The 15,844-nt window shown below is 40.6% G+C and overlaps 1 protein-coding gene across 5 annotated transcripts in view; it reads right to left on the bottom strand.

Annotated features, from left to right (window-relative positions):
* Window positions 1–13,012, bottom strand: part of LOC309535720 (SITS-binding protein-like) — a 34,323-nt gene extending 21,311 nt beyond the window's left edge. The window contains exons 1-7 of one of the 5 annotated variants that reach the window (XM_082229114.1): window positions 12,948–13,012; window positions 10,392–10,550; window positions 8,575–8,645; window positions 5,943–6,164; window positions 2,936–3,107; window positions 1,199–1,406; window positions 104–254 (exon numbers count right to left, since the gene is read on the bottom strand). In XM_082229114.1, the coding sequence (XP_082085240.1) occupies window positions 104–254; window positions 1,199–1,406; window positions 2,936–3,107; window positions 5,943–6,164; window positions 8,575–8,622 (801 nt within the window). In that variant the 5' untranslated portion in view covers window positions 8,623–8,645; window positions 10,392–10,550; window positions 12,948–13,012. Of the gene's footprint in view, window positions 1–103; window positions 255–1,198; window positions 1,407–2,935; window positions 3,108–5,942; window positions 6,423–8,574; window positions 8,646–10,391; window positions 10,763–12,296; window positions 12,825–12,947 lie in introns of those variants that run through there. The other 4 variants (XM_082229115.1, XM_082229113.1, XM_082229112.1 and 1 more) reach the window with 4 other exon arrangements.
* Between the last annotated feature and the right edge of the window lie 2,832 nt (window positions 13,013–15,844).

Below are 15,844 nucleotides of genomic sequence, written 5' to 3' on the forward strand. Positions count from 1 at the left end.
GCAGAATGCTGGGAAAGATATATATTTGAGGAATTAACAGGGTGGGTGGAAATGCTGCCCTCTAGCTCTGCAGCTTGCCCATGGCCTCCAAAGATGCACATACCGTATTACCAAGTAGCACTGTGGAAAGTTCACTGAGCGTGATTAGCCCCTCCCCGAGGTGATGCCCTTGCAGTCTGTTGAAGAAATATCTTAATCCTCGCTCCACCTTGGCAGCAGAATCTGCTGTTCTGTAATAGCTCCAGACAGGCAACCTGTATTGGTGTAGTTAAAGAAAGAAGCCTTGCTTGAGCTTAACACCTATTTATTATCCAGCCCACAGGTTTTTCAAGATGAGAAGGAAGTCACAAAACTAAAATAGCTGGGTTAAACCAGCATATCTAGTATATGCCTGCAGATGTTTAAAAAGGGAGGGGACTCGTGTCGGCAGAAAACTTATGTTCCTGTCTAATAGGATATGCAAATTCCCCACTTGATTCCATTTCTCAGGTTCATAGGTAAAGGTAAAGGACCCCTGACAGTTAAGTCCAGTCACGAATGACTCTAGTAATTGCGGCACTCATCTCGCTTTACTGCCCGAGAGAGCCGGCGTTTGTCCGCAGACAGTTTTTCCGGGTCATGCGGCAGGCATGACTAAGCCGCTTCTGGTGAACCAGAGTAGCGCACGGAAACGCTGTTTACCTTCCCGCCAGAGCGGTATCTATTTATCTACTTGCACTTTGACGTGCTTTCGAACTGCTAGGTTGGCAGGAGCTGGGACTGAGCAACGGGAGCTCACCCTGTCATAGGGATTCGAACCATCAACCTTCCAATCGGCAAGCCCTAAGCTCAGTGGTTTAGACCACAGCACTACCCGAATCCCTTCTCAGGTTCATAGTATAATATTAATCAGGACTGGCCCTACTGCAACATACTCTATGTGCAGCTACCTTTGAAGGTGACTCAGAAACTGCAATTAATTCAGAATGCAGCTGCTAGACTGGTGACTGGGAGCAGCTGCCACAACCATATAACACTGGACCTAAAAGTGGGTTATATATATAAAAGGAATAACAAAACCAACTACTACTATTTTACAGTCTGCCTTTTTGGATTTCTGTTATACACCTTTGCGTGTACCCATACCCTTAAGATCTTGCCACCCTATAGCTGGTGGGGTGCTTAATGTCAGACCACACTTTTCTGATATCTTTCTTACCTTAGTATGTCAGTATCTGGCAGCTTCCGCTGATGTCCTGAAAGCTGGCTTCCCACTTCCTGATGGACAGACGTGATGTTTTGACTGACACACACTGTGTACTGCAGGGATGCCATGTTGACGCCAAGGGTACTCTCAAGGCAAAAATGTTTGTTCCTCTCTACTGAGAGGAAGATGGGTATGTCTGAGGCAATCATCACTGTCACTCCTTTAGAGATAACAAACACACAAAGGTATAAAAAAGAAATCAGACAGTTAGGACTGTGCTTTACTTTGTCATGCATTTGATGAAATTCCAGTATCATTTTTTAATCCAGTGTGAGAAATCAGAACTCACTCACTTCCATTTCTGTGCAGATGATGACAAAACGGCATAAAACAGGAACTTTGCTTTTTGTTGTTGTCAAAGGCACATAAGCCTTGTAGAGATTGCGAGTTATATTGCTCATGGCTGAGATCGTAAACATTCTGTTGTTTACTTATTGCATAATATGTCTAATAACTATAATTAGGTATCAAAATCTCGTAACTGATTGAATACTATCAATGTAATTAGATTTTTTTTCTTCTTTTAATCATGGACTTGCGAAGCATCGCCAAACTGAACACAGCCCGGCCTTCCAAAGTTGTTGATCCTGACAGAGAATCCTCCTCATAGGGTGATACTCAGCCCAGAGACGTGGTATATCCTCCTTTAGGAAGAGTCATTCCCTGTCCTTCTAAAATGCAACATGGCAAAGAGACATGGATATTGCTGGCGTATTAACTAGCAACATTTCTGACCTTTGGCCATGCTAGCTAGGGCTGCTGGGAGCTGGAATCCAACAACATCGGGAGGGCACCATGTTAGCAATCCCTGCTCTGTACACTAGTGGCAATTTCATGTCTTCTGAAATTCTGCCATGCTATTAATGTCACACGTCAATAAGTTACTGTGAGCTATGGTGCAGAAGGGAAATTGACTAGCAATTTTGCCTGGCCAGTGTAAACATTTTAGACAAATTAGAATACAAACCAGTTCAAATTTTATGTGCCTGGGGCTAATGTACTAGGATTTAATGCACTGGTAGAAAGAGAATGGGATGCGGGGAGGGCATATCCTTCCTCATACATTTTCGCCTTTCTTTTTTGTTACGTTAGTTTTTGTTTTTTAAGGAAGGCAAATTTGAGCTGTTCCTCAGAAAGAAAAGAAAGTAAGAGGAATTCCCACATCAAAAGCTAATATTCGAAATCATTGCTGCACAATGCACTAGTAAGGTGGTCGTGTACTCACTGCAAAAAAGAGGAACTGCGTCAACAAAAAAGAGGGCACGGGATTGCATAAAACTTGCATATGCTACTTTATATATGTATAATCTCACTGTAATGGGAAAGAATGTGGCCTGGTGACCTGTGTTGGTGGACAGCTTGAAGACTCCTGCTCACTCTTCCTTCTTATGGTTCTTTAAAACTGGATTTGGACCAGACAGCCATTCAAACAGAGGACTGTCCTCTGTAAAGTAGAGTCCATGGCCATCCAACTATTAAGGTATGATACATCACTCTCTGTTCACTGTATCAGTGAGGCAGGTATTTGATGTAGCTAGCCACCTTTCCTGGAGAAGATATAACCCTAGTTACCTTCTTAATTTTTCACTCAGTTGGACTGTATTAAAAAGAAAAGAAAAGACTAAAGCCATAGAAAAGCTATTTACAGTCAACAATGTTGGGAAATCAAGCGAGGAAGGCAACTCTTACCAGTTGATCCCAAAAAATATCTTTCTAAGACAGAGCCATAAGCAGCTGGGGTTTTGGCGAGGTTGCTGATAATGAATGGCTGGGATTTGATGCTCACGTTGTTCAGAGGCCAATGCTGGCTGCTGACACTCGCTCCTCCATACCAGGAAATATTTACCATGGAAAAGCAGTCCTAGAAAGCAAAATATTACAGAAAAACTAATGTATAATTTTGAAGAATAGCCTTGGTTAAATCTATAAAATATGCAAGGGTACATGTTTGTGCCCATATGACCTGTCCTTGCTCCAACCTTATTCACCCAGCTGTGGGGTTATTTTTACTCAAATATTCAGGTTGCCCCAGATCATTTTAAAAGCATTTACTTCCACTGAACAAATGAGATCAGCATCAGCAAGTTTTACTTCCCATGTGATTGCATAATCACTGGCTAATAGCACAGGGCCTCTTAGATGAAAGCCTAGACACATTTCAAAGGGGATTTTGGAGTTTTTGAAGGCATCAGGGTTAACATTTATGTCGTCTCCTTTACACAGTAGGGTTGATCAGCCACTAATGAGGGGAAGATTTCTAGTCATATGTCTCAAACTGTTTTGTACCAATTGTCTATCATTGTGCCAAAAATGTCTCTCCAGTGTCTGGTTTTGTTGCGTCTTTACGCTTGTAATAAGTGGTTCATTAATTCTTTATTATGTAAATCCAGATTGTTGTCTTGAAATATATTTAATAAAGCTAATTCTGGTTTGGCTTTCCCATTTTAAAACCCTGCCTTCCCTGAGTAGAGGGAAAGGAGTATAACTGATTATACCATGCACACTTGTGCTACGACTGCTTCCGATAAACAGTTGTAGATAGGTAGCCGTGTTGGTCTGCCATAGTCAAAATAAAAAAAAATCCTTCCAGTAGCACCTTAAAGACCAACTAAGTTAGTTCTTGGTATGAGCTTTCGTGTGCATGCACACTTCTTCAGATATCTGAAGAAGTGTGCATGCACACGAAAGCTCATACCAAGAACTAACTTAGTTGGTCTTTAAGGTGCTACTGGAAGGAATTTTTTTTATTCCGATAAACAGGTTTGGCAGATGTGGAGAATGTTCCAAAAAGTCTGTTTGATCATGATGACAGCAGGATAAAAGAAACCTGCCTGTTGTGTAGACCAAAAGCAAGTTGCCTTTATTGTATCACTTAGAACTCTCCTAAAAAACAATGCATGTTTCCAGTCTGACTCTCTACTTCTTTCTTACTTAGTCTTTGATATGCATCTGAATGTTGCTCCCTGGGCATTCTCAGCCCCTAATGCAATCAGTGCAAGAGTTTCTCCGTATTATTGTACAACTGAGAAGTCTTTTGTTCCATATGCTTAGTCTTTATGGGACCATGATAACACAAAGCTATGGCAAGGTCCTTTCAATTCAATCTATGAATCTCTGAAAAAAGGCTTGGCTTCATTTTTGAGACTTTGATTAGGGTACTCCTATGATTGCTAAACCTTTTGAAAATCTGCAGAAATTCTAGCATGAACCAGAATGTCTAATTGAGGTCAATGAATTTGACCCAGTGTGAGCCCCATGCTTAAAACTGAGTGGTTTAATTAGAGCTGTTTATGCTAACTGGCCTCTTCCTCCCCAAGATCCTGAACTAAAAATTGTATTTTACATAGAAAACATGACTGCACAGATTTTGAATTTCTTTCAGGTACTGCTAGCATACCAGTACACTAAAACAAACAAGGCATATGCTGTGCATTGAGAGCAAAAATAGGTCAGATAGTCAAAGTAAGAAGATCACCCACTGATTTAAAAAGCTGTTTTCATTCAAGCTTTGCATTTCCTATGTCTTTAATTCCAAAATAAAACCTCAATTGGCTGGAATGTACATTCTGTTTGTTTGTATTTTAAATGTATCTTTATTTTATTTTTAATTATTATTTAAAAGCATTTCCGCATTAGCATTGCCAATGAGTGGTGCATTCCTGATTCAAGAGAGTTATTTACATCGCTCAAGAAAATACCCCTACTTCCAACCAAGTATGTCAGCTTAGGATCACATTCTTTTGAATTGTTCTAATTTCTTATATGCCAATAGGTCCACATAAGTATTTTTTAACCTGTCTCAGATCCTGAGATGGTTGAAGCTGAAAAGCCAAGTGCAAGAATAAATAAATTTCTAGATATTGCTGCAAAATCCTGTCCATAAAATATGTGTTTAATGCTGACTCATAAACATATTTACTTGGAGGAAAATCCCACGCATTTCAGTGGGATGTTTCATATGCCTGAGACTGCTGCCCAAATCCTATATTGTTGAAGAAGTTCATACATGCAGGGGACGCCAAAACACTCCTATCCAGCTTTCAGTATATCCAGAGAGAAACACAGTTCTTAGATTTCAATGCCGGCGCAGATAGATTTGTTAATTTCACAAGAATTATAAAGCACCCCCACCTCATTTTTGGGAGCACAGAAAAAAAAGCTGTTTTGAAGACACCCGCTGTCATTCCATGATAAATAATAATACTAATAATAAGTTATGTCATGACTATGGTGGCAAGGGAACTTTCTTAGCTTGCAATTTTCAGAGACCGATATGATTTTAGGTATTACTTGGTTCATTTTTAGAAAGGTGGTTCTTCCACTCTGGTTATACACAGCACTACAATGGTGCAGAGCTAGAACTGATTTTGGATTTAGCTGGCTGATTTACTTTTGTATTCTTGCAATTTTGTCTTTGTGTGCAAATATCTTGGTATTTGCCAAGGGATCCTGGAGATTCTTTTAGGGGGTTGAACTTTTACCTTAAAAAACCAAGATTTTCATAAACAGGCAACAACAAAAAATGCAGATCTACATTTACTGCAAGGACCAAGTTTAAGATGTCAATGCTTGTTTTGATTAGCATGGATATTACTGGCATCTTTATCAGTGTTGATGTTCACACTCTGTAAAGTTTATTGGGAATGCGACATGAGCGTAATATTTAGTGAAATAAACTGAGGCTATAGTTCATTACCTTGATCTTAACCTGGCAGTGCAGAGGCGTCCAACCGATGCTGTAGCACTCCGTGTTGGAAGAAAGGCTGGACTCCAAGGAGATATTCAAGTGTGCGGTGGCTTCCCAGGTGTAACAGAATTCCGTCTTGTTTATCCAACACAGATTCTTCATTAAAGGTACCTCCACATCTGAGAGTCTTCCCATGTGAATCTCCAGGAAAGTTTTGTCCTCACTCAGAGTCTGCAGGATGAGGGAATGAGCTTTTCTTTCCCAGATAAGACCACTGGAGTTCCCTTTCAGGATCCAATTTTTGTTTGGCTGATCCACCACTTGCCAGTAGATAATCCCAATGGTCATCACAAAGAACACAGTTACCCCAAGGCAGGCAATTGCTCCTTTCCAGGTCTCATTCATTTCCTTCAGCCCAGAATCCCACGTCACCTCTGGAACTGGAGTCGGGTTCCTGCGACGATTGTGAGGCATTTTACTCACACAAAGAATATTTCCCCCCCCCCCTAATGATCTAGGAAGGACTCTCAAGGCACAGAGCTCTCCCCTTTTTAGAGCTTTGCAGGAAGCTCAGTTCAGATTTGATTCTTCCCCCCCTGCTGTCCATGAGTAACTTCACACTATCCCTGCCCAGGGGAGGGAGAGAACAAAAAAGAAGTGGGGAAAGGTACAACTTTTAAAAGCTTTCCCCAGCACTTCTCACTGCATTACATTCAAAAGAGAGACTTAAGTCTGGGGAAGTGATTCTAGCCAGTTCTGCGCTAGCAGCATAGAAAGCCTCCAAAATATAGCTGCAAATGTGTGGTGTCAGATCCATTTGCCCCTGCCAGATTTGTCCTAGGTCCTTGAGCCATGACATTTCTTTGGCCTGTTGGACTGTGCCTAATCAGGAACTCTGTCCATAGCTTAATAGAAGTGCACATATGCAGTGAGACCCTGGATCCTAGATGAGAGACAGCCTGCTCACAGAACAGGTAAGTGGGAAGCATCTGTGTTATAAGAAACGACAAACTGTCAATCCAGCTCCACTTCTGGGTTTGGACTCAACCTTTTGAAGCCCCCAAAACCATAACAGGGACCCACAGACGACCAGCTCACTTTGAAAGCATCGTTAAAGCTTATTAGCCCTGAATATGGTTGCCAAATCAAAATTACAAGCCAGGAGTCTGAAATAATAAATGTCTTATTATATTCTGTTGAGCTATCATAGTTTTGAAGAGTGTTAATCATAAATCTTTGATGATGTAAATAAGCACGGGGTTCTTGAATGTCAAATTGAATTTTTAGCATTTACATTTGAACAGAATACTTTACAGATGTCAGATGTCACGGTGTTACATTATGCACAATAGATATCGTTATGTATTTGGTCTTCTTGGCTCTGGTCAGATTTCACACAGAGTGCATTAAACACTCTATATTATTTTTAGGAGCCGTGCAGTGCAATCTTATGCATGTTTACTCAGAAGTAAGTTTAACAGGGATAACACCTTGATAAATCTGTTTTAGGATGGCAGCTTAATTGAAATTATTTTCTAATGAAGAGACCCCCACATACACAACCCCCAAAGTTTTAGAGATTCTCCCTCACTCTTTTTAACCACTTCTTAATTTTAAAAGACAGAGGCAGAACCTTTAGCTTTCAGGGCTTTTTTGCAAAGGGAAAAATATTTACTTAAAATATTCCATTTAACCCCAACAAAGATCAGCTTTTCATTAATATAAACCAGATAAGCTCAACTGAAAGAGTTATGCTGGTTACACAACAAAGAACACAATTCACTCTCTTTCCAAATGTTATTTTTCCAAATCAAAGTTCTGGGAAGGACATAAAGATCTGGACTAGTTTTCATTTGCTTTCAGGTAGAGCTTAGAAAATAGTTTTGGCACAAACACAACCCTCTCCCAAAGAGAGTAGGGTTTGCCAAAGGGAATGCTTCTTCCTCCACAAGCACTGTTTTCAAAATAAATTAAGGCAAGGCAAGAATGGCACAATAAAAACCAGCAGCTTTAAATGTGGTGGAGTTTTATAACTTCACATATCTCTTTAACCTGCCAGAACCAGGACTGACAAACACCTGAACTGGGCAGTTCCAAGTCCCATATTCATGGAAGTCATTTAGAGTGTTCTATCACAACTTGTTTCCACTCTGTGGCCTCATAAACACAATTCGCAGTTCAAACATCACATCAAACAATAATTTGAAGCAAACTATACTCTAATGTGTAGAACCCTGCTCAAAAGTTCCAGTGGCATTCCTGTGCTTGCTACCATCATGCTATAGATGAAAGAAGCTCAAGTCTGGTTTGTTGGGCTGTCTGAACCCAGGCTTGTGACTTGTTTCTCCAAACAAACCACAAGTGGTAAACCAAGAACCAACTTTGGCTACACTCAGTTTGGAAGAAATAAACCATGAGTCTGGATTTCAACATCATGACAAGACATTTTGTTTTGTCCATGGCACAGCAGCAGAAACTGCTAAGCAATGTGCACCAGCATGCTGGCCATTTACATGAATGCACAGTTTGCTTTTCGAAGCATGCAAAAACATGGATCAGACTGCATTGCTAGTATACAAATGAACTATATGCTTACTTAATCCACAGAAGTTTAAAATCAGTCCCAGAGCAATTGACTCACCTGAAACTGAAGGGAACCGATCAAGGTTCCAGAGCAGCGATTTGGCATTGTTTCCAGAGCTAACTGGATTCCTGCGGCGGGAGGAAATAGCACTTGATTAGCGGGTGATATCATGGTACAACAGCTAAAGGGCCAGTAAGTGCAAATAAGGATTAAGGAAATATGACAAAGAAGCCTTTGAGTCTGAAACATAATGCAAAGCCATCCAGAAAGTCTTATTGACCCCAGATGGTTCTGATCCATGTGTCAGTCATAAACTTAATCTAAAGGGGGGGGGGCGGACTATATTTTGAAAAAATATATATGAACGAATTCCTATGGCCCACAAATAACCCAGAGATGCATTTTAGATAAAAGGACACATTCTACTCATGTAAAAACACACTGATACCTGGCACGTCCGCGGGCCAGAGTTAGAAGGCAATCGGGCCGGATCTGGTTCCCAGGCCTTAGTTTGCCTACCCATGGTTAAGAGTAAAAGAAAAAGGACAAGGCCCAGCTGTTTACGAGGAACTCGAAGGCTTTTATTGAGTGTTTTAACAATAAATCTGTCTGATATATAAGTGTGTTTTCATTTGTTATGAATGCATTGGATTCCTCTCATCTCTCATAAACAATAAGACTAAATTGTGGCTTTAAGGAAGCCAGCTATCTCCATTCAATTTCCTATTCTTCCTCTAAGTAGCTTAGGGAAGTGAACATGTTTCTCCCATCACCTCCACCACGTCTGCTTATCCTCACAACAACCCTGTGCAGAATCCAATGTAGTGCTAAGTGAACATTCCGTCTACACAAGGATTTCTGCTTGTGCAATGGAACATTTCCCTCCTCTCCTCCCCCTGTACACCCCTAAATCTGTTCTAGGGGCTCCCTCCCCCTAATCCTCTGGAACAGGTTTGGCGAGGACACCAGGCACGCATGGGGAGAGAGGGAAGTTCCATTGTGCAAAAAAATACTTGTGCTGGTGGGACAAGGTAGTTGAATGCTGGCCCATAAGGCAGTTAGGCTCAAAAAGACTCACCCAAGATCACCCAGTGAGCTTCATGAGTGAGTATGGATCTGAACCCAGGACTTCCGGGTCCTAGTCTACCACTATAACAACTCCACCATACCATCTCTCCGATTATTGGACAGGTAGGTTTGTGGGAATTACTTTTGTTTGTTTGTCACTACGGTGTGTATTTTTGTGTTTGTATATTGTAAACCATTCTGTGATCCTCAGGTGAAGGGTGGTAATTTAATAAATAGTAAAATAAATAAATGAAAAGGTAGTTCTGAAGGTACTTGATATCTTCAAGACAGTCAGGCAGGTTTGCATCTGAGAATGTGAAAGTTCTTAGTAATGGAAATAGTTCTAGAACTGTAGCTCCTGAAGAAAGTCTTTAGAAAAGTGCCCAGAAATAATAAGAAAAAAGAATTAATCCACTTTAGGGTTAAAATGAGAAAGATTGGTCATTAGAGTTGAATAGACAATCAGATGGACAAATCATCTGACCTAGTGTAAGGTAGTCTTTTATGTTCCTATTGATTTTTTTAAAATATTGTGAATGGTTTTTTTAAAAAAATAAATTGTTGAAAGTTGGTGTGTGTTCCTCATCATAATTATTACAGTGATAGTTATTGTTAGGGTAAAGTATGTTATTAGCACATAAAGTGGTTATTAGCACATCCTGACTATAGACAATTGGAAACAGAGATGGAAAAAATGAACACTTCTTTCTCTGCATTCTGTGGTGTAACAACAAATAATTAAGAAGGAAACATTACCAGATTATTCCAGTTTCAATTAAATAGACTTCCAGTAAAATAAACCTTACCTTCTTCTTGTAAGCTGTTGGAAGATCAGCAATTTCACCTGGCAGAAGCCAGAAGCTACGGTAAAAAATACAAAGCAGTAGATGTGACTGTTCCTCAGACAGATTGGTTCTGTGTAATCCAAGGCTTCTAAAATACTGCTTGCAAAAATCTTGGAAAAGCTGTTGAAGAAAAACAGGAGGTTAGTGCTGATCTCAGAGCAAAATGCATCAACAACAGCTGTGGGTGGATACCATTGAACAATTGTGCGTTCGAAGTGATGATGCCATGTGGTGACATCCTAAAGGTTGCCATGATAATGTCATCCTGATCCAGACATCAGAGCAGCAGACCCAAGACAAAACCCAGTCATCCAAGCTAGCCAGATATGGTATAACTCGTTTTATGCATCCCAGTAAACTAATCAGAAATAACACACAGTCAAAGAACAGGCAAGATTGCACCAATTTACTGAGGTACGATAACTACTCTGTAGTTAAGTGATTGTGTATTGTTATTCAATGACATTTCTACTTGTGTAGAGTTGCAAGTCTATATATGTATTTACCGTATATGCACATAATTGCAAGATTTCCAGTGGATGAAACCCATGGTAGTGGTAGCTATGTTTTATGAATCTTTATGAGGTTGGACCCAGCTGAAGCATTGTTGACAAGCCCTTTGAAGGGCAGAGCGAATTTATCAAAGGTGAGTGGTAGAGCACACACATTCCAAGCAGGTTCAATCTCCATCATATTCAGGTAGGGCCCAGAGAGACTATTGCCTGAAACCCTAGAAAGCCTTTGCCAGTCAATGCAGCTAGGTGGTCAACATGGTCAACATAAGGCAGTTTCCAATGCTCCTGTGACTGTTTGACTAATACGTCAAAAGCATAGATAGAGTGCTTGATAGAAATATTCTCAGGACCCAGTGATTCTGGGGTGTCCTTAGCAAGTCAAGCTCTTCCAACATCTAGTTTCGTGACCAATTCTTTGGTTTTAGTTGCTGTTCTCAGATGACAACATTGACCTTGCTACAGGGAACATGGCACTTAAGCTGAAAGATTGGATCCTTCATTTACTTTTTGCTCACACCCCACAAATGACCAAAGCTGCTACAATGGTGACCAGATATGTAACTTAACATACACATGTCAGAAGCAGTGCGGTAATTAAAAAAAATTAAAAGAGTTAACTACACCCCAAACATAAACAAGCAAAAGCACTGGGGAAAGGCTTCTAGTTGGCCCTTTTACAAATGAAAGGTGAATCATTTTCCAGGAACAATAATAATAATTTAACTTTTTTCACAAAAGTAACCTGAAGCAACATACAAGACAAACATTAAAACCAAGTATAAAAATGAGCAAAAAACAAGCTAAAATGCTTATTGGTAATATGTATAAAAGGGCAGATTCAATTCAACCCACTCCAATAAATAAATGAGCAAAAGAAGTGGCTGCAAATATACTTAAGTGTCCTTTAAATAAATGGCCAAAAGCCTGGGTAATTTTTATTTTTTGCCCGGCACCTAAAAACAGAAAGTGATCCTGCCAGACACGCCTCCCTGGGGAAAGCATTTCACAAATGGGAAGCCACCACTGAAAATGTAGGTTCTCATCTTGCAACCCTTCACACCTCACTTGGAGGAGGTCACATGGAGAAGAGCCTCAGATGATGAACACAGGAGCCAGATGATGAATTCAGGGGGAAGGCTTGTTCAGAATGGTGCAAGTTATTCCTTTTGTTGTTCCCTGTAGAATAATAAAATTGATTCTGTAGAATAGGGACCCTGAGGGACATCTAGTCCAACCCCTTTCAGTGTAGCATCCATGACAGATGGCCATCCAACCTCTGCTTAAAAACATCTAATGAAGGGCAGTCCACTATCTTCGAAGAAGGTCTGTCCAACTGTCGAACAGCTCTTACCATCAGAAAATTCTTCCTGATATTTAGTCAGAATCTCATTTCTTGTAACTTAAATCCATATGTTCGGATCCTACGCTTTGGAGAAGAAGAAAACAAGCTTGCTTCAGCTTTGGATTTCCAAGTCCTATATTCCAAGAAAGCTGTGTTTCACTTTCATTCTAGAGTGGTGCTCATTGAAAGTGAGGTATGTCCTCAGGTTCATCTAAAACTCTGAATTATCTCACTGTTGCCATCTGTTCATTCCAACACCTGATGGTTGCTATTTCAAAGACTGCAGGTTTTGAGAGAGGTAGTTGGGGTTTCTCCCCTCCATCTCCCCTTTCAGGAGGTTATAAGCTTTTAAAGGTTTCAACAGCAGATTGCCTCAGGTTCAAACCCCATATTCTTCAAAAGCAGTATAATGGAATCCCCTTAGAACTGCCCGTTAATAGTTACAGGGCTTAGCATACAAGGAACCAGAGTCAGACCTAAAACATGAAAACAGAAGGGAAAATTATAACTCAAAGGCACGAAAGCTCGTTGTATCAGATTTAACTCATGATAAATACATTTAAAGGGCCTGCTCCTTAATCCACACGGATGCTAACTGAGGCCAGGCGTACAGCAACTGGCCAATAAAGCCTGCCTTGTAAACATTCCTGCCTTTACTACCTTCTGTGTTGCTTTCCCCTTTCAACTAATTTCATCATCCCTAAGTAGCCAAGGAGGCCCCCAGTTCCTGACGCTCCCAACTGGATTTGATAGACAAATGCAGACCAGGATTTAAATTAGCAGAACTGCAATGTATCAAATTGGTTCAGAGGCTGCAGTCCTGCCTGCGGTTAGGCTACCTAAATCCCATTAAAGTAGTTGGGAGCAACAGGCTGTGTGTAGGCCTGGCAGCCATAGTCATCTGCATGCCATATTATGGGAAAGGACACTTGAGAGCAAAAGACAGGAGCAAAAGAAAAACTGAAAACGATAACCAATATCTCATAGTTAGAGGCACCACCCTCAGTGAAAGAAGGCACTAACTAATTAATCCGAACAAGTCCTTTAAAAAGGTAGTAGTATGATTGTCAGTTGCTGGGGGATCATGAACAAGAGAGGGCCTTGTGCTCACGTTCTGTTTTTAGGTCTCCCATAGGCATCTAGTTGGCCATGTGGGGGAAAAGGATGGGACTTTTGTTCGATCTTGCAAGTCTCTTCCAAACAGTGAGATGAACAGAAGTCCTGAACAGAATATGCTTCAGGTGAGGGAGGGAGGAGGAAAAGTTGTACATTTGGGAGTGGGGCTTGTAAGGGTTGCCATTTTTTCATAATTGTTTTGCCAAAGCTGTTGAGCTTTTTTTAGTCTTGCCCAGTTGAGTTTTTGAGCTATTTTTAATGATAGCTAAAACATCCAAGGAGGGCGCAAAGGGGAGTTGGCATGGGGTGTGACCTAGGGAGAGGGGTGTGGCTGAGGAGGAAGGGTAGACTGGTGAGAGCCACACTGAGAGAAAGGAAGAGAAAAATAAGCTGTATGAGTTGCCTTCCTCTTGCTCTGCCATCGGACAGCCCATTGTTTACAGTACAGGAGTCTTTGTTGAGTTGTGCATGGATTTTCCTGGGGTCTGCAATGCCCTACAAATGTTATTACAAAGTATATCTGATTCCTGATAACTTACTGAGCAATGGCTGTGTGGGGCATGAAGGCACCTTTTGAAGTCTTGAGAGAGAGAAGGAGAAGTTCTTTGCCCGGTATGTTCTTTCCCGCATGCAAAACCGCAGCTTCTTATCCCAAGAAAAGCACTGGGCTGACTGCAGAAAGAGCAGACATGCTGAGTTTAGAGGGATGAATAAAAAGACCTAATTGCATAGTTTGGCTAAGCAGTGGATAGAATAGGACTGGACAAATATGCAAAGGGTACATAAATACGAAGAAGGGAAAGGCATTCTTTTGCTGTGATATTTTAGTAATATATAATGAGAAGGTCTTCAAGTAGCAATAAGAAACAGTGAAATTTAAGTAGGATGTCAGAGAACAATAGATGAGCAAGTAAAATAATAAGCCTTTATACTATGGAAAATCTACAGAAATACCTGGATAAATCATACTAGGGAAAATACTCCTGCTAGGACTGCTATGGCTTGCAGGGGCCCTCTAGATGATGATGATGATGATGATGATGATGATTAATTGAATTTATATACCGCCCTATACCTGGGGGTCTCAGGGTGGTTCAAAGAATAAATAGGTGCCCCTTTCATTTTGCATTCATTACGATTTGTGCTCATGATGATAATGGGATAGTTAAATGCAATCTGATTTAGGGGCCCTCCAGGCTGCTGTTTTGGCCAGGTCATTCAACACATCATTCAATTTTTCTGCAATGCTTCCCAAAGTTTATTGCATTATTGCTATCTGTATGGGATAACCAGCCTCATATAACTAACATGCTGAAGTCTAATCAATGCATTAATTCCATAGAGGGAGCTGTCCTGCCAGGCTTAGCTATGCCCACTTCTCTTACTTTGGGAGGAAACAGGTAATCAGGCCTAGTGTTCTCCCCCAGTCCAGCTGATAAACTGTGTGAAGAGGCTAAGTTGGTTGCACCAGCTGAGCTGCATGGTTCTAACAAACCTTTCCTGGGTTTAGGAACTGTCACCACTTTGCAACTAAGCCAGGGAAGAAGATGTATTTCCCTTTCTATGACTGGTTATGATTGGAAAGTCATTGAGCTAGAGCTGTTGGTTCTACGATGATTCCTCATTAGGGAACCATTTTCAGCCTGTATGTTGGGCCTAAATGTCTCTTCTCATCCCTAATCCAGCTCTTATCCCTCTGAAACACATTCACCCTGAGGGCAGGAGTGGGGGAGTAAGAATATTTTCCTTACCCGTGATAAATTGCAGCATGCTCAAAATGGCACTTCATCTTGTTATATTTTCCTTGAATGGTCTTCTGTGTTTACCTTCTGTGGCCAAGAAAAATGGCTTTCCTTTGACCTGACTAAGGAAAAACATTTTGTGCATTTCTCTTATTTCTTAGAGTGGGGCCTGCCTTCTCTTTCAATCTCATCTTGTATTTATCTTGGATAAAATCAGACACCTCTTCTTTAAGATGTGATTGTTCACGTGCCATCATTATATTCTTAATTCTCACGCAGCTATATAACAAAATGTTTCCCATACACTCTTATATTGTCACTATTGTTTTTTCTGAGGGTTTCCTTTACTCACGTCTCTCTCAGATATGTTTTATGGTTCATAGCAGTTAGAAAATGCTTATGAGCTAATAGATTCTGAACTACATTTACCATAATTTTATCACGACTATTTGGCTACAATCTAATCATAGTCTTAAAACAACAGTCAAGTTCTATCCTTCAAAAAAAGGTCCACAGAGATTTGGGCAAATGGTGCTTGTCATTGGTTCACCAATCAAAATATGTCAAATTGGTGCTTCTCCATAGATATATAGCATTGACTTTTTAGCTTGATATGTCCCATTAGTAGGCTGACACACTAGGTAACAAAACAAAACAAAACAAAACCTCCATGTGAAAGTAAAACATTTATTCCCAATA

The sequence above is a fragment of the Podarcis vaucheri genome, assembly GCF_965113315.1.
Source record: "Podarcis vaucheri genome assembly, chromosome: 1".
NCBI lineage: Eukaryota > Metazoa > Chordata > Lepidosauria > Squamata > Lacertidae > Podarcis > Podarcis vaucheri.